Raw genomic sequence first — 20,625 nt, 5'->3', positions numbered from 1 at the left:
TCAACCAATGCGATCTGCTCCATTCCCCATCGGCAATAAGAACTCCTGAAAATCATTTAGGGTTGTCGGGTTGGTTTTTTTTTTCTCACCTCAGTTCAAGGCTATAATATCTCATCATTCGATCCCTCCCTGTCCCCCCAAAAAAGTCAAAAATAAAATAAAACATGGGGCAGATTGGAAGGAGTGGCCTCCTCAACACAAATCCAATGGAGGGGGAAAAGGGGGGTGGGAAGAAGAGACACTCCTACTAAAAAAAGGGGGGGACACACAAGACTTTGGGATGGGTGTGTGTGGAGAAATTAAACCAGGTCTGTCAATCATCTAAAAAATAGATGGCCTTAGATGAAAGGGCTTCTCTCTTTATCAAGAGTGTAGGGAGGGAGAAGAAATGAAAACAAAGGAAAATAGATCTTTGTACAGGGAGCTCGGTCTTTAAAATGAGAAAACGCAGCCTCGTCTCAAAGTGTCCGTCGCACTCCTCCGTGCGGCTGGCTTGTTTCACCCCCTTTCTTGTACATCTGCCTCCCCCCCAAGCAGTTGGTGCCATCGTGCCAATGGCGCCAGCCCCGCTGGCTGCCCTGCAAGAGTCATGACCAGTCCCCCAGCGGGCGGGGCGGTGGTCAGCGGTGCAGCTGGCTGGCGCAGGGAGAGGCGGGCGGGGCTGCCCACCGGCTCACGTTGAGGGGCGCTGGCTGGCTCACTCCCAGCTCCTCCCCTCCTGGTTGGCTGAGTCCGGACACGTTCGCCAGAGTCCAAGCGACCAAGGCGGGGGGGTCACGATGGCGGGATAAGGCAGAGGTCGCGGGCCAAGCCCTGAAGAAAGGAGGAGCCACCGTCACCAAAGGCGATGCTGGTGCAGGTTCCGGCTCAACACCGACCGCACGTCAGCTGTGAACCTGGAGGGGGAGGAAGCAGGGGAGAGACGAGAGTAAGAGCCACGCAAGGCCTGCATTTTCCACGGGATTCAGTCTCGCACATCAACCAGTTCTAGGGCAATAAAGATCGCATACAAGCAAAGCGACAACCAGACTCGAAAGCCTGCACAAGAGGGGAGGAGACCACAGTTGGAACACCGTGTGTGCAATTCGGGTCACCACCGCTCGAAAACGCCACTGTAGTAATGGAAAAGGTCCAGAAAAATGCAACCCAAACAATTATGGAACTCCCTGCCGCAGGAGGCAGCAGTGGCCACTAGCTGGGATGATAATAATAATAATAATAATAATAATAATAATAATAATAATAATAATAATATATTTATACCCCGCCCATCTGGCCGGGCTTCCCCAGCCACTCTGGGCGGCTTCCAACAGAAAAATAAAACACAGTAATCTATTAAACAATAAAAGCCTCCCTGAACAGGGCTGCCTTCAGATGTCTTCTAAAAGTCTGGTACAGTAGTTGTTTTCCTCTTTGACATCTGTTGGGAGGGCGTTCCACAGGGCAGGCGCCACCACTGAGAAGGCCCTCTGCCTAGTTCCCTGTAACTTTGCTTCTCGCAACGAGGGAACCGCCAGAAGGCCCTCAGTGCTGGAACTCAGTGTCCAGGCAGAATGATGGAGGTGGAGACGCTCCTTCAGGTATACTGGACCAAGGCCGTTTAGGGCTTTAAAGGTCAACACCAACACTTTGAATTGTGCTCGGAAACGTACTGGGAGCCAATGTAGATCTTTCAAGACCGGTGTTATGTGGTCTTGCCGGCCGCTCCCAGTCACCAGTCTAGCTGCCGCATTCTGGATTAGTTGTAGCTTCCGGGTCACCTTCAAAAGTAGCCCCACGTGGAGCGCATTGCAGTAGTCCAAGCGAGAGATAACTAGAGCATGCACCACTCTGGTGAGACAGTCTGCAGGCAGGTAGGGTCTCAGCCTGCGTACCAGATGGAGCTGATAGACAGCCGCCCTGGACACAGAATTGACCTGCGCCTCCATGGACAGCTGTGAGTCCAAAATGACTCCCAGGCTGCGCACCTGGTCTTTCAGGGGCACAGTTACCCCGTTCAGAACCAGGGAATTCTCCACACCTGCCCGCCTCCTGTCTCCCACGAACAGTACTTCTGTCTTGTCAGGATTCAACCTCAACCTTTAAAAGAGGATAGGACAAATTCACGGAGGAGGAGGGCTACCGATGGCTGCTAGCCAGGATGACTATGCTCTCCCTTCACAGTGAGAGGCAGCAATGCTTCTGAATGCCAGTTACTGGAAACCACATGAAGGGAGAGGGCTCTTGTGCTCGGATCCCGCTCCCTGGTTTCCCCTTAGGGCATCTGGTTGGCCACTGAGAACAGGATGCTGGGCTAGACCGGGCATTGAACAGAGCCAGCAGGCTATTATGTTCTTATGAAACACACACACACACACACGGCTCTTCTAGAAAGACCCACAGAATCCCCGTTTTCTCCTCCCAGCTCCACCCCAGAGCTTTACCTCAAGGCATCAAGCATGGGGAGCAAGTTGAGAAGTGCTGTGTCACTGGGATCGCTGAACCAGGACTTGATAGGTATTGCGTTATCTGCCGAACACACAGAGAGACACAAACACAACCATCACTGCGCTTGAACCACACCCTGCCCCCTCTGTCCAAACCTTTGCTTTGGGTCAAACCACTTAAGATTGCCGGGGGGAGGAGAGAGATACAGAAGGGGCTTGTACAGCCGAAGAATCTTTTGTGTGTGCATGCGCACGCACACACAAATCCCAAAGTGGAGTTTTAGCCTTGCCTTATTCCCAATACACAAGCACTGCGGGGGACTGAACAGAGAACACTTACAACATATTCCTGCATCACTACGGATTGAAAGAGATGACCCCTTAAGATACATTTTTTACACAATTTTAAAAAATAAGGTATGTATAGTTGCACCCGCAATTGCAGGTGTATTTTTTTTTTAATTAATCTGGCTGCCCGGCAAATGCTTGTTGCAAAAAGGAAGCTCCCATTAACTGTACGTGCCCTAAGGTGATGCAAATCCTTGTGAAGGAACTCACTTTCATTAAAGGCTAGAGAGAGAAGACTTGGTTCTATTGGACCACATCAGAATGGCTTGCCAGATCTGCTTGAGCGTAACAGACAACTCAAAAAAGCGGAAGCAGCAGGAAGACGAGAAGAACGCTTGCTGCATATAAGCAGAGAACTAAGCAGGATGCTTCAATACCATCAAATGAAATAATTTTCTCAGCTGGTGAAAATGAAGAACAAATAGCCGATGCCCAAGTTATGAATGGACATTAGGAAAACCAAGACAGAGTGCAACACATTGGAAACGCATAATGTTGCTAGGCAGAGCATCGGATATAGTGTTGGTCTGTGTGTGACAGCTGCCATCGCCGCTGCTGGTTTGATCACTGAAGAAGACGAGACACTTGTAGATGATCGCAATAAAGTCAAGAGCCCAAGAAAAAGTGATGAAATCCCTGGATCAGGAATTTGATTAACTCCTGTCAGAAGGGTGAAATTGACTTCATCTTCTTTGATGGCTGCCAAAATAAAACTAAAGTTATGCTGAAAGCGGACAATTCAGATAAGCCGCCCTCCAGCATTGTCACAGAACAGAATTATCGCAGTTTAAGATGATTTTTTAAATTTAAAAATGTTAAAAATTGGGGGTTGTCTTATACATGGATAGTGTTGAGGGGTGATGGGCGATTGGTTGCAGCCACGAGCAGGAGATTGTCAGTGGTTATTTGGCAAGTCATTGGCGGCTGTGGCAGGGCCTGCTGTTGATCGGCTGCCGCTGCAGCAATTGTGTGGGCGATTGGCGGCGAGCGGGCAGACGATTGGTGGCTTTGGAAATTGTGAGCGTCAGTCACAAAAAAAATTGTGAGCGTCGGTCACAAAAAAAAGCTCAACAACTCACGGTAATCTCCCCCCCCCCATTTTCTTAATTTGGAGTCCCCCAAAATAGGGGTCGTCTTATACACGGGGGGGGGGGGCGTGTTATACATGGAAAAATACAGTATTCCGTGAGAGGTGAGCCGGGTGGAAGACATCTCTACCACTTCACTCAAACAGAGAAAAAACAAGTTGAAGTTATTGCTGATAATCTTGTGGATTTCATGAAGGGTGTTGAGATTGCAGGCCATTGGAGGCGATTCTACAATTGATAACACTGGCTCGGAGAGCGGTACCATGCAGTGGGTAGAGGTCAAGCAGGGTCGTAAGCTGATCTGGTTTGCTTGTGCCCTCCACGCACTGCGACACTTGATCGCAGCACTCGATGGAAGACCTTGTCTAACAAGCAAGTAAGACAGGCAACATTGGCAAGATGCTACACACTGCTACAGAACTTGAAAGTGATCCTCCATGTACCAAACTCTCCATTGCAGAGCCTCTCACTTCACTGAGTGGCAATGCCGTAAAGCAATGGTCCTCAACCTTGGGCCCCCAGATGTTTTTGGCCTACAACTCCCATGATCCCTAGCTAGCAGGACCAGTGGTCAGGGATTATGGGAACTGTAGTCTCAAAACATCTGGAGGCCCAAGGTTGAGGACCACTGCCGTAAAGGATCTGTCTACTGATCAAGTGCACAGGTATTGGATCACACAGGAAAATTGGTCCAGTGAGCCATTCAAGGTGGTTAACAACAGCAAACGGGCGTTGTCGCATATGGGTTTCAAAACATGGCCTCAAAGGCAGCACCCTCAGCAACTTAAGACTGATACATGTGTACCTGCTGGTTCAACATCAAAGTAGAACACTTTTGGGTGGAGGGCCCAAGCCACATCTTGTTTCAGCCGCAAAGAGTGAGGCTGCAAAAGGAGGTTGTCGTGGAAGGTGTTTGGCCAACCACCCAATGCTCAGCATGGCATGCATTTAGCAAAATGATAATCCAGACACTCTTGTGCTCAGGTGACTGTGAGGAGAGGACAGCTGGAGTCCAAAATATCGGTGACTTGAGGTGTGGAGATGATGACATGATCTTTGTGTACCATCCAAGGAAGACACTTTCCAGCAACCCCAGCGCTTCATCCCTGTTGGGAGCTGACATACTGGTCTGACAGGCTATAGGAACCTCCTTTGACATGTAAACTTGCTGCAGTGGAAGTAAGTTTGCAAATTTTACAATGGCCTTGTCATGCTTAGTCTATAGCGAGGCGCGTGAAACAAGTCACGGAGGCAACAGGTAGGGTGTAACTCATGAGAAGCGTGAGGCATGTATCAGAGGCCAAGAAGTGAGCATTTGATGTCCAAGGATGCAACTTCTTGTTTGCATTTCTTCTTAGCTGATGTCATTACTTCCTGATGTTGTTTTGTGATTACAAGTACGCTTAGGAGGATATGTTTCATGCAGAGAAACTAAAATGTTTACAGCATCACCAGACATTTTCAGAAGGTAAAATTAAAAATATTTGGTTTACCAAAAGCAGTTTACGTGCTTTTTAATCGAACGTAGACTTGCCAAGTTCGTACAAAAAGAATAGCAGATTTGAATTCTTCGCACCCGAAAACGTGTTTGTAAGATACCTCGCTGAATATACAGTGGTACCTCGGGTTAAGAACTTAATTTGTTCTGGAGGTCCGTTCTTAACCTGAAACTGTTCTTAACCTTAACTTTAGCTAATAGGGCCTCCCGCTGCCGCCAGAGCACGATTTCTGTTCTCATCCTGAAGCAAAGTTCTTAACCCGAGGTACTATTTCTGGGTTAAGCGGAGTCTGTAACCTGAAGCGCCTGTAACCCGAGGTACCACTGTATCTGCAAGAATTCACCCCCTAAAATGGCATGCCCTCCTGTGGGAATGAGTGGCTCGCTCCTTAAGTACTCGGGGACAGGAGTGAGAAGGGGGAAGATGCAGCAGGACCACCATGTGACGCCCTGGGCTCCAAAGAGCGGCCCCTCACCCAGGCAAGCAGACCCACTGGTCAAGGGCACAGGAAGCCACCCCTCACCCGCCACCCATTTTCACGTGGGGCAAAGGGGACAGCAGGTCAAGCCCCCTACCTGGATGGCTCCTGTAGGCTCCTGGCGAATTGTCCAGGATGACTATGCTGGACAAGTCGTTATGGACGACGGAAAGGTCTTTGATGTAACTGCCCAGCTCCAAAGTGCAGTGCTGGAAGGAGAAAGAGAGGGGGGGGAGGTATGTTTGCACACAGGACAGAAATAGCAATCCTCTCTTAAACTGGACAGGGCTGCAGCTTGGTGGTGACGGGTGGGTGACTTGTGGAAGTCTGCTGTTAAGTTCAGCACACCTCAACCCGTGTGGACTTACCTTCCAAGTTCCGGACTGCAGAATCCGGGACTGGCAGCCATTTGACACCGGAAGTTGCGTCGATGTAACTTCCGGTGTCGCTTTGCCCTTCTATGGGCACCAAAAATGGCCGCCGCCAACACCGGAAGTCACGTCTATGCACTTCCGGACATGCGTAGATGCGACTTTTGAAGCTGGCGGCAGCCATTTTTGGTGCCCATAGAAGGGCAAATCGGAAAGAAAAAAATGGCCGCCGGCAGAAAATAACGGAGAAAAACAGGAGACGAAGTGATACGGGGGACCACCGGGAAAAGGTAAGTAAAAAAGGGGTTTTCCCGGGGAAAACGGGAGACTTGGCAGCTATGGTGATGGATCAGCAGATGATGCAGAGCCCCAGCTGGGTCTTCAGGGGTTTCCTGCTCCCAGCAGAACCGCTTCTTCCAGAGTCCCACGGTTAAGGGGAAATCTCTTCTCCCACACTGTTTAAAGTGTTCATTATTTCCAGACACAAGGCAAAGCTTAATGCCACTATGGACGACTTCATACAGTTCTTCTGTATGAGTAAAGATGCATATGTACGGAGAGAAAGCTATTGCCATGCTAGCTGACACCGCTGTGTAAAACCCACAGCCTCCCCTCCCCTGACTCTCACAGATTCAGAGTCGGACCCTGACAGCAAAGCAGGAGAGCATCAGGACGGGACTTCACATAATGAAAGCAATGCCCCAGAGACTATTATGCCCGTCTCTGCATTCCTGAACCAATGGGAGGGCGAGTGACTCAGCCAGTCAAGCCTTGCTGGCGTTGCTACGGTAACCCCAGTGCACCTGGCACCCTTATCCCAGAACGTCCAGATGTGCCCCTCATTTGGCAGCAAGCAAGCCGAGGTAGAGAGCCTTCCCTCTGAGCCACGGCTACATTGCCAGGGTGGACCCTGCTTCCCCACTCCAGAAGCTGTTTCACAGCCCCAACGTACAGCTAGCCATAAGGGGCAAAGGACTCACCTGTCTGTAGTATCTTCTCTTTAGGATGCTCCTATTATTGTCTAGCTTGTCGGCCACAGCAGAGCCATATATTTCCATGCTGGCCGTGAAGACCACCAGCTCATACCACTGGCTCACCTGAGTTGGCGGGAGGAGGAGGAGAAAAGGAAACAGAGAGGAAGAAGTCAGAGGGGAGCCCCCTTTCTCCTTCACACATAAAAAGAAGCCCCTTTCACTCTCGCAGGCTCCTTTCCAGGCAGATGAAAGCCCAAGATTTGGACAACTTTCACCCGCACATAATCCAAGTTAGACTTTCAGGAAACGCCATCAAATCTCCCCAAACCTTCCAGGCCCTCCCAATACAGATTACATTTAAGCATCACTTAAAACTTGTTGGTCTGAAAAGCTCATTATGAAGGGATTGTGGCAGAGTTATTACCCCAGCCCCTCCAAAGAATGACAGCCAAGGCAAGAGTGCAGCAGGCACCCATTATTAGTCCTGCAAGAGAAGGGGTGTGCAGAAGCACCCCCCCTCTGTTCTCAGTCCTTAACAGAAGAAGCTGCTCCCTGCTCATAGCTCCTATCAGCCTGCAACAAGAGCCTTGTGACGCTTTGGGGGGCTTTCAGTGAACACCTCTTCCTCTTTCCCAGCCTCCGGAAGACTCTTCCTCCCCTCTGGCAGCTTCTCAGGTTCTGGCCAGCCCTCGCACTCTTAAGTCTAAAGCTAAGTAATGATGGCGCCAGGCAAGCCTCCCTGGGGAGAGCATTACACAAGTGCGGAGCCACCACTAAAAAGGCCCTCTTATTGTGTCGCCACCCTCCGCAATACCTGGAGCTCAGGTGATAGTTGCAGTGTTTGGGTTGGTGCATGTGCTTTTATGTATTCCATGCTTTGCACCCTTCCCTGGATTTGAAGGAGATGTTGACTAGCCTTAGTAAGCAAAGTAAACACGAGCTCCACAGGCCCGCTTCAAATTTTTCCGAGTTTCCAGGAAGAAGGGGGAAGTTTTCAGAGAGAAAGTGAAGAGGAAAGGGACTACTACCCTACAGAAGGTGGGACGAATTGCTTTGAGCAGGATTAACGTGGATTAGGCTAGACAGGTGCCGGCAATTAGAGGCAAGGCTGGCTGATCCAGTTGGGTGTGGGATCAGCTCTCCACCCTTGAACCAGACAAGGCAAGGGTGGAGCAGGCCAGAATGGATTTAGCACACCAGCTCCTCTCCCAGGCAGAGCTGGCTCTGGGAAGATGCATCCCTGGGCATGTGCATCACTCAAATTCAATACATTTCCGGGTGATGCGCATGGGCAACGCACAACACAATGTCTTCCCAGTTGCCCTGGCCGCTACTCACCCCCCACCAATGTCACTACACCACCCTCCAAGTAAACTTTTCCCAAGCTGGAACCCTCCCTACGTTTTGGACTACAACTCCCATCAGCCCCTGCCAACAGGCGCTGACGGACAGGCACGGTGGAGGACAGAGTCCTTCAGCATCCGCAGTGTGCCGGGTTTGCTCATCCCTGCTTGGCAGTTTCTCCACGGAGCTCAGTGAGGGGAGGAGGATGGGCCTCCCGATATAGTCCAGCTCAAGGGTGTGAAGCTCTGGACTGGAGGAGCATGCCCAGTGAATCCGTGGCAGTGTAGTGGTCACAGCTGTGGGTTCAAATCCGCACTTGGCCACGTGCAGCACGCTGGGGTGAACTTGCAGGCCGGTTGCTATCACTTTTAATAAATAATAACAATAATGGCAATGTTATATAATCAGTAAAATAAAATAAATAAAAGATCCGTCTCGCGCACAAGCTTCTTACCACTTCTAGGAAAAAGTCCACGTGAGGCCTCTTGTGTACAAAAAAGCGGACTGGATGTTTGTCTATGACAACCTGGAAACAGAGGAAGGCCTTTTAGTCAAGGCCCGGCAAAACAAAATAAAGCCCAGAGCCTTCCTGATGCTGTGGACTACAACAGCCGGTGGCTGGGGCTGATGGGAGTTGTAGTCCCAACACCAGCAGGAAATCGGCAGGTGGGTGAAGATAACTCACTGACAAGTTATCTTAGGGCTCCGTAGCTGCCTCTGATCCTCACAAAACGAGGCCAAGCAACCCCAGTGGCTGGTGTGGGTTGCTGTGGGAACTCCGGGGCTTCACCTAAGCCAAGGCAGCTGCTTTCTAAAGCCAGGAAAACAGCCCTGGACATGTGAAGAATGCAGACTGGCTGGTGAAGAGATCCTCTGTGATGGCTGCACCACCGCAAACTGGCTCAAGGTTGCTAACCCTCCCTGCTGCACCTTGCGGAGGCCAAGAAGGCCTCCTCCTCCTCCCTTGAGCCTACACAGCTGCTGTCAAGGGAGTGTGCAGGTCAGTAACCACAGAGTTCAAAGATGGAGTTAACTCTTTGTTAGCTGAAAAGCAGGATCTCCACAGACTTGACTGAGTGTCAGGCTCAGGCCTAATGAGCAAAACAGCTTGTTCCCAGGAGTCTCCCTCCATGAAAACCAGTGGCAGAGACTGAAGGCCCCCTCCTCTCCCCAGGACTTTCCCCAAGCAATCAGAGACAATATACCGTGTTTTCCTGTGTATTAGACTCAAAAATCATGTCAAAAAACTGGGGTAGTGGCATGGATAGTGGATGGGATAGTGGCATGGAGGGGAAGCTGTGCCCGGCGGCTCGTGCTCTAGGGAGCTTCCCACCCACATTGGCATGGGCGGGAGCGGCTGCCCACTTTGCCAACCCCCAGCAACGGCCCTGCTGGGGTGATGGTGCGCGTGCAATTCCCCCTTAAAAAAAGCTCAACAACTTTGGGCCATCTCCCCTCATTTTCTTTTAATTTAGTCCCCCCCAAAATAGGAGGGGGCATCTTATGCATGAGGGCGTCTTATACACCGAGAAATACGGTATGTGCACATCATCAACCTCTCCTCCACCCTCTTCATGCCTCTTCAGGTTCTGGAAGACAAGGGTGGAGAGGAGCTGTGACTCTCCGCCTGTCTCTTGGGCTCCCACCCTCCTGCTTCAGCTTTTTCCTCTCCCAGCTCACTAAGCCCTGTTACCCCTTGGGCTTCCGACACCTCCTCCTCCCCGTTTCCTCGCTCTTGACCACTCGTCGTCATCCCACCACCAATCCCCGGGCTCTGAGCCTTCTTCCCTGGGTGGTTCTGGAGATGGATCCTCCCACCATTCCTCTGCGTCCTTCGAGCCCCTGCCCTCTGCGCCCCTTGCGCCGAGCTCCTTCTGCACCCAAGAACGGCTCACCTTAAGGATGAAGTCGGGTGGAGTGCCAGGCCTCACCGTGGGCCGCAGGACTCCGTCGTGATGGGAGTGGATCAGCGTCTCATCCAGGTCGAGCACAAGGATCTTCCTCTTCACCTGGTCTGGTGGAGGTGGGGAGAAGAGTGTCAAGACAAACAGCTCAGTGCCCTACACACCTCCCTCTTTCCAGTGCTCTGGGGAAAGCCTGGGTCAGGGGGAGGGAACCAGGGAGACACCCCCCTCCCCACGGGGCAATGTACTTACTGAGGCGCTCCCGTGAAACTTTGGAAAGGGGAAGAATGTCGTAGCGCACCGTCTGGTACTGTATCACCTGCCGGACAGACACAGGTAAAGGGGGGGGGGTTATGAAGGGTGGCCCAGAGAGAACATCTGAAGGGCCAGTGTTAGAAATTAGGCAGATGCCAGGCGCGTTTTGCGACCAGCACTGGTCCACCTGCAGCCCTGTGGAGATCTCTGGACGCCAGGTTGGCGACGGACATTTCCATCTGGCTGGCCCCTCAAACCTTCTTAAGCAGGTGAGCAGCAGAGCTCATTTCTTGCATTTATCTCCCACCTTTTCCTCCAAGGAATACATGGTCCGGTCCACTCATCAGTTAATCCCTACAACGACCTTGTGAGGTAGGTGAAGAGGCAGCGACTGACTCCAAGGTCACTAAGGACTGTGCTAGGATTTGAACCCAGAACTCCCAGGTCTTCGTCTGACACACTCACCACTGCAACCACCCTGACTTCCTAGAATCCTTCTGCTATGGGGCAGCTCTATAAATTAAGTGGGTAAATAAATATGGGGGGAGCAAAATGTCACATAGAGAAGAAATATTTTCCTTGAAGCTTGAATTTCTCTTATTCGGGATTGGTTGACTGGATGTAAATCGCTTTGAGACGTTTTCTTTAAGATATATGTAAAGCGGTATAGAATTGAAATTAATAATAATTTGCACTGCATGAACAAAATAGCGCCCCTAGACATTCCGTTGTGGCAACCGTAGCTGAGGTTTAAGGTGCCCTTCTGGCGATTAGCTTATATATACGAATTTCTAACACTGCAGAAGGCAGGACACTCAAGACCAGAAAAGCTGGATATCAAGAGAGGTCTCACCCTGCCTGCATCGCCTCCCTAACCAAGCCGCTTATTCCAGGCCCAGCTGAGAGAGGCAGTTGTCACTACTGATGCTGACAGCCTCCAGGATACCCTTGTGACAGAAGTTTTCCATCTCTGCAGATTTAGGACTTTTTAAAAGGCAAACCCCACAGCAACCAGCCTGGCACCTGGCACTTAGCTGTTTTGAAAGCCGACCCTCTTCCTACTTCCAAGGAAACCGCTATGAAGTGGGGGGCCTGGCCACTTGCTCATTTCCGCTGAATTCTGCTTAGCAGGAAAAGGGTGTCAACTCCACGCAGCTTGGAAAGGAGAAGCTGGGTGAACTGTGCAGGGCACCCTCCCCGCACCCAGGCTGTGCGTTCTCCACACATTTGAGAAGCTCGCTGGACGTGACCAAAGGGGCCAGCCATGGCCTCCCTCAGGCTAGCCTACCTCTCAGGGTTGTTGCTGCAGGGATTAAATGGTGGTGGTGGTGGGGAGCCATATACGCCACCTTGGAAGAGAGAGAGTATAAATGCAACAAATTACAAACCCAAGTTGCAGCCAGCAGAGTATTCTGGACCAGCAGAAACATTATACAGAGAATCCCGCAAGCAAATCACACACACACCCCAAGTTCTCGGGTATCCTCCCCCCACAATTCACTCTCATATCTCTCGCCAAAAGACCTTCCGTTTTTTGGATTTGTTTTTTTTCAAAAGGCAAGAACAAAAGAAGCTGCCTTGTACCAGTTTGGCCTATTTGTCCACAGAGCCTAGTACCGCCTGCTCTGGCTGGCAGAGGCAGACTGTTCCCGTCACCTTCCGGCAGAGATCCTTTTAGCAGAAGGCGGCCCCGGGGATAAAAACCTTCTGAATGCCAAGCAGATGCCCTGCCACCGAGCCAAGGGCCCTCTCCTTAAACGGAGAGCAGTGAAGGGACTGAGCTCTGAACCAAAAGGTCTGCCTTAAGAGAGTCACTTTTGCCCTGAGCAAATTCATTTAGGCAAGTCGAACTCCCAGTCTCTGTCCCAGCCGGTGGGAGGAGAATACTGATCCACCCTCCAAGGTTGCCATTAAGGAAGGATTCTTGACGTAACACTCTGCCTGCATTCCAGGATTTTTCCTGGATTTTACCACCGGACCTGCCTCAGAGGCCAGGAAGGGACACACCAGGTAGCCAGGTTGCTGTTTGACTGATCAACAAACCACTTCTCAGCCAGAAGCTATCATCAAAGTGGCGTAAAGGGGGGGAAATGATTACACTCCAGAAGTCATTTCTACCATTATACAGTTAAAATGCTGCCATCTACCTTCGGGGAATCATAGTACTGTAGAGCTGGAAGGGACCCCGAGGGTCATCTTATATGGGGATTTGAACCCCTTTCTCCCAGGCCACAGTCCAGCACTCTAACCCCCGCGACGCACTGCCTCTTGCGAAAGGCCCCCTGCCCCCAGCTGCACAATTTCCACACCGAGAGTGCAGAAGGCCTTCGGATATTCACACCATGCCTCCTGGAGCATCTCTGGAGAAAAGGCCTCTAGGAAACGGGATGGGGAGGGCTCAGAGCCCATGCCAAAGAAGGCCCCTGCAGATGCCAAGCCCTCTCTGGTTTGGAGGGTCTCCGACAGCCACAGAGGGCAGGTAAGGTCTCAGCTGCCAGCCAGAGCTGACTGCACTGGGCCAGAGAGGCCAATGGTATGACTCTCCACACAGCGGCTCCTCATCTCGTGCCTGTCCAGGTCTATTTTTGCCTTCCACCTGCTGCTTTTCCTCAAAAGGCTCCTCTGCAAGGGCACATGGATGGCCGCAGGCCCAGGGGTCTGTCTCTCGCTCTCTTCCCGCCCCCCCCCCCCCGACCTGGCCTGCCTCCTTACCCACCCACACTCGCTCACATGAAAGCTGCCCCCTCAACTGCCCTTGGCAGGCACCTGCAAGTCCCATGCCTGCGGCCGACACCCTCCCACCCCACGTGGTCCCCTCCCAAAATTAGCCAGGGGCAGCCTCTTGCGACTGGGAAGCCAGCCAGAGGCCAGGAGGCACCTGTCCCAGAAGAAGGCACTGGAACTGGGGGGCTGGAAGGAGCGATAGCAGGGATTGGAGGCCCAAGGAAACAGAGCAACCTCGGGGTGCAGAGGGGGGGTGGGGATCAAGGAGCACCCTGGGCCCCAAACCATTATAATGGGGGCAGCCCTGTCTCTTCTCTCTCTCTTTCTCTCTCTTTCTCTCTCTCTCTCCTATACACCCTTGGTGAGAGGCCATCTGGGGCCATGGCAGCAGATACTACAGTTTAGCTCAGTGTTTCTCAAACTTGGGTCCCCGGCTGTCGCTGGACTACAATTCCCATCACCCCTGACCACTGGTCCTGCTAGCTAGGGGTGATGGGAGTTGTAGTGCAAAAACATCTGGAGGGCCGAGTTTGAGAAACACCGGTCTAGCTAGTCCTTCCTATGCTTTGACCTGACACCCAGTGTGGCACAGTGGTTAGAGTGCTAGCCTTAGTACCTGGCTGGAAGACCAAGGTTCAAATCCCCAGGCAGCCATGAAGCTTTCTGGGTGTGGCCTTGGGCCAGCCACTCACTCTCAGCCAGTGTTAAAAACTCAAGATATAAAAGCCAGTTGCCAAATGGCACCTTAAATCTAGGTTTCAGTCATCACAACGGAATATCAATTTGCCAGGGGGGTTGGACTAAATGACCCTCAGGGTCCCTTCCAATGCTAAGATTCTCAACTACGTTCCTTGATTGTCATTCCTTGACAACAATTCACTTGCCCCAGTATGCAAGGAGGAGAAACACACAGTGAAATGGAAATGGTATTAACTATGGTCCAAGGCAGAGGTTTTTAAACGGAGATTGCCAACCTGGTGCCCAAAAATCTCTGCGTAGTTGCAATTGGACCTGTGCCAGTAGCATAATTTGCCTGGTGCCTGGTTAATTCCTAACACTGCTCTCAGGCTAACCTACCTTGCAGGGTTGTTGGGAGGATAAAGTGGGGGCGGGGGGAAATGTATGTACACCTCCTGAGGGCTCCTTGGAGGAAAGGTGAGATATAAATGTCTTCTCACACAGACAGAAAAGTTGGCAGAGAGGTGTAAGCAGCAGAAGTCAAGAGTCCAAGCCTTGAAGCACATGTCAGTGTGAGCGTCCTGGGGGCACCTCTACCTTCCCCCTCTTATCAAACAGATGGTGGAGGGAGGGATTTATGAGGCACATGTGGACTTAACCCTCTACTCCAGAGTAACCCCACTCCCCGTGGGTTGCTCTCGTAAAGACGGCCTGAGAAACTAAACCAGAGGCTTTACTTCCTCTCCAAGTCGCTGGGGCCTCAAAGTGCAGAACCTCACCATCACTTTGAGAGAGCTTCGGAACTTGTTGTGAAAGGAAGTTTCTGGGGTTTGGTGTTGACAAGTGGGTTGTTATTTTAAAAAAAGAAAGAAAGCCTGTGTGCATTTAAGTTTTCTCTTACTAGAGAGAGGCTGAAGAACAAAGAGAAAAGAAGCCGAGTGAAGAAAGAGACGGCTTTTGCACTCCCCATGTCACACATTGTTTGGGTTTGTGCTCTGGGTGGGACGGAAAGGGGTGCCCTTAGCCGCCTGACGCAGAAAGACAGACAGACAGACAGACATCTGGTCTGGCCTGGCGTCATTTGCTAGCCGTTTCTTTGGGTTACCAGATGAGCCTGACAATTCCTCAAGAACCCGGCACAACACGCCACTCAGCTCCCAGCTTCACCTGCCACAAATTTCACCCTGGACCTCAACATTCAAGAGCTAATTCTGCAGTGGCACCCGGAGGGAGGAGCCCGCTTCTGCCCAGGGCCCTCCTTGCTCAGGCTCCTAGAAGCTCAGCGCTGGAGTCTAGGAAAAGGAAACATCCGAAGGGCGGGTATTAACATTAACAGCAAAAGCATTGCCATTGCCTTGTCTACTGTCACCAAGCCACTCTAATTATTTCTTCTGATATGACTGTTCCCTACCCTCTCTCCTCAGACGTCTGCCTCTGAAGACGATGCAGAAACTTCAGCTGGTGTAGAATTCGGCAGCCAGGTTGCTCACCGCAGCAAGAAGGTTCGAGCATGTAACACTGGGCTGGCTGCCAATTAGTTTCTGGGCCCACTCCAAAGTGCTGGTTTTGACCTATAAAGCCTTAAACAGGTCAGGACCATAATACCTCAAGGACCACCTCTCCGCATAGGAACCAACCCAGACCCTGTGATCAGCACCTGAGGCCCTTCGTCATGTGCCTCCTCCACGAGAGGACAGGCCTTTTTTGCAGTGGCTCCCTGTTTGTGGAATGCTCTCCCCAGGGAGGCTCGCCTAGCACCTTCATTACATATCTTTAGGCACCAAGCAAAAATGTTTTGGCTGATTGACATCCTATGGCCTCCTAAATACGTTCAGGCCATGGGAGGGATTATCGGTTTGATTTTGTTCCTGTTTTTATTAAGTATTTTCTGCTCTCATTTTTTATTTTTATGTTGTGAACCGCCCTGGGATCTTCGCATGAAGGGTGGTATACAAATTTAACAAGTAAAATAAAAAAAACTCCTGAGCTGCCTTGGAAAAAAATCCAACATCCACTTTCCTTGTCTCCTAGAAGGGGAACAGACACTCCCAATCACAACCTTTCTGTTAGGAGGAACGCCCCCAGCCTCACTCAAGACTAGGCTCCCTCCACCCTTGGCAATTTGCTGCACTCCAGATACCCTGAACTACCACTCCCAGCCAGGACTAGGTTAGGGAAGGTTGGTCAACAACACCAGTCAGCATTGGGGGGGGGGGAGCAGCTACTCTCAGGGGAGCAACCAGATGGACTGGGTGCATTTAGGGTGTCTGGAGGCAGCTGGGGTGTGTGGATGGTGGCCAACTAATTGAGGTTGAACCCCAACAAGACAGAAGTACTGTTTCTGGGGGACAGGGGGATTCACTGGTCCCAAATGAAGTAACTGCTCCAAAATGACCAGGTGCACAGCCTGGGAGTCGTTTTGGACTCACTGCTGTCCATGGGGGCACAGGTCAATTCTGTGTCCAGGGCCTGGACAGAGCGGTTTGGCAAAGCATCATAGATTCTCATGCCAGCCAACAGTAAAGCACAGAGTGGGCAGCCTAAATGGGTTTCAAACCCTTCACGTGCTCAACTCCCCACAGTCTAAACAGGAATCAGAGGGAAACAAGGTACTGTTCCGCTGGATGACTTCTCCCAAAGCACCCTGCCGTCGCCAACCCCAAGGAGGAGATCCAGGCTGATCCAGCAGTAGCTGTGCATGGAAGGAAAGACAGCAAGTGGGAGTCACACAGGCAGGCAGGCAGGCAGGCACACACACACACACACACACACACACACACACACACACACGGCACTTGCTTCCTTATATTTCTGCCAACAGCAAACTTTTGGAACACACACACGCGCGCCACAGTGAGGGCATGGCATCCCTGGTGCCCCACAGCTATCTTGAACGGCAAGTATTTTAAGCATATCTTGAACGGCAAGTATTTTAAGCACTCTTCCCCAGCAGCTGTCCCAGGACCAGCAGGGAGACCAAAGGGCTTCAAGGTAGCTCCTCCGCCTCATGATATCCCAACCTAATTTCCCCCAAAACTGGTAATCCAAAACCAACACCTGTAGAAACCAGCCGCACAGATATAAAATTATCAGTGTGCCACCTGGTAATAAACTCCCTGCCATATGCCAGCAGCATCTAGACAGAGCTGCTTCACACACACACACACACACACACACACACACACACACACACCCCTACCCTCCACATATTTCACACATATTTCACAGCTTCAAGTACAGTATCTTATTAGTCAAGTGTCAAAGAAATGGGCTCACGAACCAGTCTAGTTTGGGCTTGAAACTCTCAAGTGCAAACACGGCAACCTGCTTAACTGTGAGTGTGGTGAAAGTGTGGTGAAAAGCTTATCCTGCAAGAAGGAAGAGATGAAGGCTGCCTCCCCCAACAACATGCTCCAGTTGCAACTGTCCCAGCATTCACCCGGTCAAGATTTATTTCAATTTTACACACAAGGTAATCGAGATGGAGTGATCTATAGGAGAACCGTGCACTACACCCGAGAATCCCACGTCTAAAGCCAGCCCAATACTTGAACTGCACCCAGAGTCCTCAGCATGGTAGGGGCACAAGGAAGGAAACAGAGGTCCGTGGGAAACTTAGGAGAAGGAAAACTTCAGGTACCCTTTCATAATTAGGTACAGGTTGTCCCTCTCTCACACAAACGCAGGCAGAAAAACAACAATGGCTGTAGCTAAAGGAGCAGTCAAGCTTGCCTCAGTATGCAAGGAGAACACTGAAATCTAAACAAACACTGAAATATCCAGGATCTCAAGCTTCACACTTCCTGTCTCCATGAAAACCAAAGCACCCGGGTTTCCCCTTCAAATCCCTTCTAATATTTGTTAACAGAATCAATGGACCTCAGTGTTGTTCCCACCCTCCAAAATCATCTGAAACAAACAGAAATAATGGAAATCCAAGGATGAAAAAAAAACAGATTGTGACCCCCTCAGGCTGGAAATCGCAAAGAAAATTGTTTTGTAGTTCCTACTGCTTCTAGTTTCCTTTTTGTCCAGTCCCAGTTCACATATGCGGCAGGGGTGTACTGAACTGGGGTGTAAAGCAGAAATAGCAAATGGGTGCCCTCCAGACACTGAGGATTACAAACTCCCCCCCCCCCCCGCAGCCCTAGCCAGATTGGCCAAACGACAGGGAAGATGAGGTTTGCAGTCTACGACCATCTAAAGCCGTTGAGAGAAAAAATAAAGTGGCAATCCCTGCAGATTGATTCCTAATGATATCTGAGAAAAGCACCCAAAGTTTGATGAAACTGTGAGCTGAAGGAACAGGAAACTGCACGGCACCATTAAGCGTTATAAGTGTATTAATCGGTGTAAACAAGTTTTACATACGTATAGTTTGTAAAGGAATTTCAGGCTCAACACACAGGCCTGATGTTTTGTTTCAACTTAGCTCCCAATCTCAGAAATACCCTTCCTCTAAGGCCAAATGGGTTCATGGGGAAGTTACCCCCCCCCTGTTTTGGTACCCCATTGTTTTCCTATAAACTACTTCTGCTGTGACCTACGGTAAGGAAGCCTCTTCCAACACTGTATGCTCCAACTGTTTTGGACTGTAACTCTCCTGCAGCATTTGGGTTAGCTATATTCCAAAACCAAGTTGGGAAAGGGTGGCTTTCAAGAAGCCACTTCAGAAGTGTTAAGTTACGTACTACACTTTTAAACTGGGCGACACGTTCACTCGCTGCTATTCACTATCTCCACTATCTGGGCTTGTGAGTGTTTTAGGGTACTTCTTGTTTTCTTTAAAGCTGAAACGACACTTGCAAAACTTTTAGTAAAACATCCGCTGCAGGGTCAATGGTGAGACATTGTAACGACCGGCTGAAAAACCATGGACCAAATTTGAAAAGGGACTTGAACTGTCAGCAAAGTCTGAAACCGGTGCATTTCCTCGCTAGCTCAATTTTAACAGCATCTGAACTGTTTGCCACAACACGAACCAGACACCAATCACCTTAGGGTACCTCCAGCAAGGGGAGACGCCTGAGCCAAGGCCTTGGTACAAACCCCAGGCCAGGATTCTCAGCTCTACACTTGGACCTCACTCACACAAACAAGTAAAACCCATACCCAGGAAAACTCAACAAGATGTTAAGTCGTTATGACCTTCCACCCTGGCCAAAACTTCGTCCATGGAACTAGGCAGGTACGCACAAAGTAAGGTATGCACAAATACCTTCCTCTATGCAAACACACCCCTCGAAACAACTTTCAAGGAAATAGGGAGCATGTATGTAGTAGCTATGTAGCTCACAGGTAGAGCATCTGCTTTGCATGCCAAAGGTCCCAGATTCAATGACACCTTGGAGAGTTGCTGCCGGTCAGCACAAACAACAGCGAGCGAGGAGGACCAATGGTTCTGACAAGAAGGCAGCTTCCTATGCTCTTATGTTGGGCTGGCGGAGGGTCACTCTGGTCGGGAGGGCAGAGAGTTGCAAACCGAGGAGGATTCCTAGCTTGAGGCGACCCCACGCTCCCTGCCGCTTTAGAGGGGCGGCGGCGGAGGGGGCCAGCGTCTGACTTTTAAAAGGGAAAGCTCGCTCTGCACATCCTCAGAGGCACTCTTGCCCTTGGAGCGCGGGAAGGCAGGGGCTCTTTCCAACCCGGAAACGACACCCACCCACCTCGGGGGTCGGGGGGCTATACTCACGGTGCGGGCCTGCCGCCGCAGCAGGTACAGCAGGAAGCCCCAGAGCTTGGCGGCGAAGGCGAGGAAGGCCCGGAGGCCCAGCAGGCACTGCGAGCGCATCATCCCGCCGGCGGGGCCCGCCGCGCCCCCGGCCCGGCCCAGCTCCGCCAGCTTCCAGCGGGGAACGGAGGCCGGGCGGAAGGAAGGAGGGGAGAAGGGGGAGCGGAGAGGAGGAAGAGAAGGAGCCGGGGAGGGCGGGAGGGGGGAGGGGAAACCGAGGCGGGCGAGGGGCCGCCGCCCTCCGCCTCAGCCCGTGCCCGCGGGCGCCGCCATCTTAACTCCCCGCTGTCGGTCGCTACCGGCTTTAGGGGGGAAGCGCTCCCCCCCTCCCCCGCCGCCGACCGTAGTCCTCTTCTTCGGTCCGCTTCCGGGGCAACCGACCCAGCGCCAGAGACTGCTTCCGGGGGCGTGCGGCCGCGTCCAATCAGAAGCGGAGGGAGTCGCAGCCACGGCGCCGACGAGAGCACTGCGCCTGCGTTGAGCGCTGGAGGAGACGGTTAAGTAGCGGGAGTTGGAGCGTGTGGCGGTGGGGGGCGGGTCGGGGGAAGAGGCATGCGCGAGGACAGAGCCGCGCATGCGGCCAAGGTTGGGGTCTAGGAGGGCGGTGTTGCGCACGCGTGAAACGAAACACACAGAAACACAGCCAGCTGAAGGAAAAAACCACGAGGGTGAAGTGAGCAGGCGCGCGCTGATTAGAGAGTCTTCAAGTCTGAGCATGCGCTGAACGCACTTGGAGGCGGGGGGAAACAACGGAGAGGGAAAGGCGCTTGCGCTTAGAAAGCAACACGCTCGCTTGCGACTACAG

The 20,625-nt window shown here is 51.6% G+C and overlaps 1 protein-coding gene across 1 annotated transcript; it reads right to left on the bottom strand.

Annotated features, from left to right (window-relative positions):
• Window positions 1–322: 322 nt before the first annotated feature.
• CTDNEP1 (CTD nuclear envelope phosphatase 1) lies at window positions 323–20,218 on the bottom strand. Its single transcript, XM_035136110.2, has 8 exons — window positions 19,782–20,218; window positions 10,685–10,751; window positions 10,424–10,542; window positions 8,983–9,054; window positions 7,191–7,307; window positions 5,937–6,048; window positions 2,424–2,508; window positions 323–896 (listed from the first exon to the last, which is right to left on the bottom strand). Exons 1-8 carry the CDS (start codon window positions 19,881–19,883, stop codon window positions 836–838), a joined length of 735 nt encoding a protein of 244 aa, XP_034992001.1. The 5' UTR covers window positions 19,884–20,218; the 3' UTR covers window positions 323–835.
• Window positions 20,219–20,625: the final 407 nt, after the last annotated feature.

Source organism: Zootoca vivipara, chromosome 13 (genome assembly GCF_963506605.1).
Source record: "Zootoca vivipara chromosome 13, rZooViv1.1, whole genome shotgun sequence".
Classification (NCBI taxonomy): domain Eukaryota; kingdom Metazoa; phylum Chordata; class Lepidosauria; order Squamata; family Lacertidae; genus Zootoca; species Zootoca vivipara.
Note: the sequence above shows the minus strand (reverse complement) of the source record. Positions and strands in the feature narration are given on the sequence as shown.

What these genes read in the sequence shown, in the direction of transcription:
- CTDNEP1 (XM_035136110.2), bottom strand. Translation starts at nt 19,883, where the DNA reads ATGATGCGCTCGCAGTGCCTGCTGGGCCTCCGGGCCTTCCTCGCCTTC. An exon ending in TGCGGCGGCAGGCCCGCACC is followed by an intron (nt 10,752 to 19,781) that starts GTGAGTATAGCC and finishes TCTGTCCGGCAG; the next exon opens with GTGATACAGTACCAGACGGT. An exon ending in AGTTTCACGGGAGCGCCTCA is followed by an intron (nt 10,543 to 10,684) that starts GTAAGTACATTG and finishes CACCTCCACCAG; the next exon opens with ACCAGGTGAAGAGGAAGATC.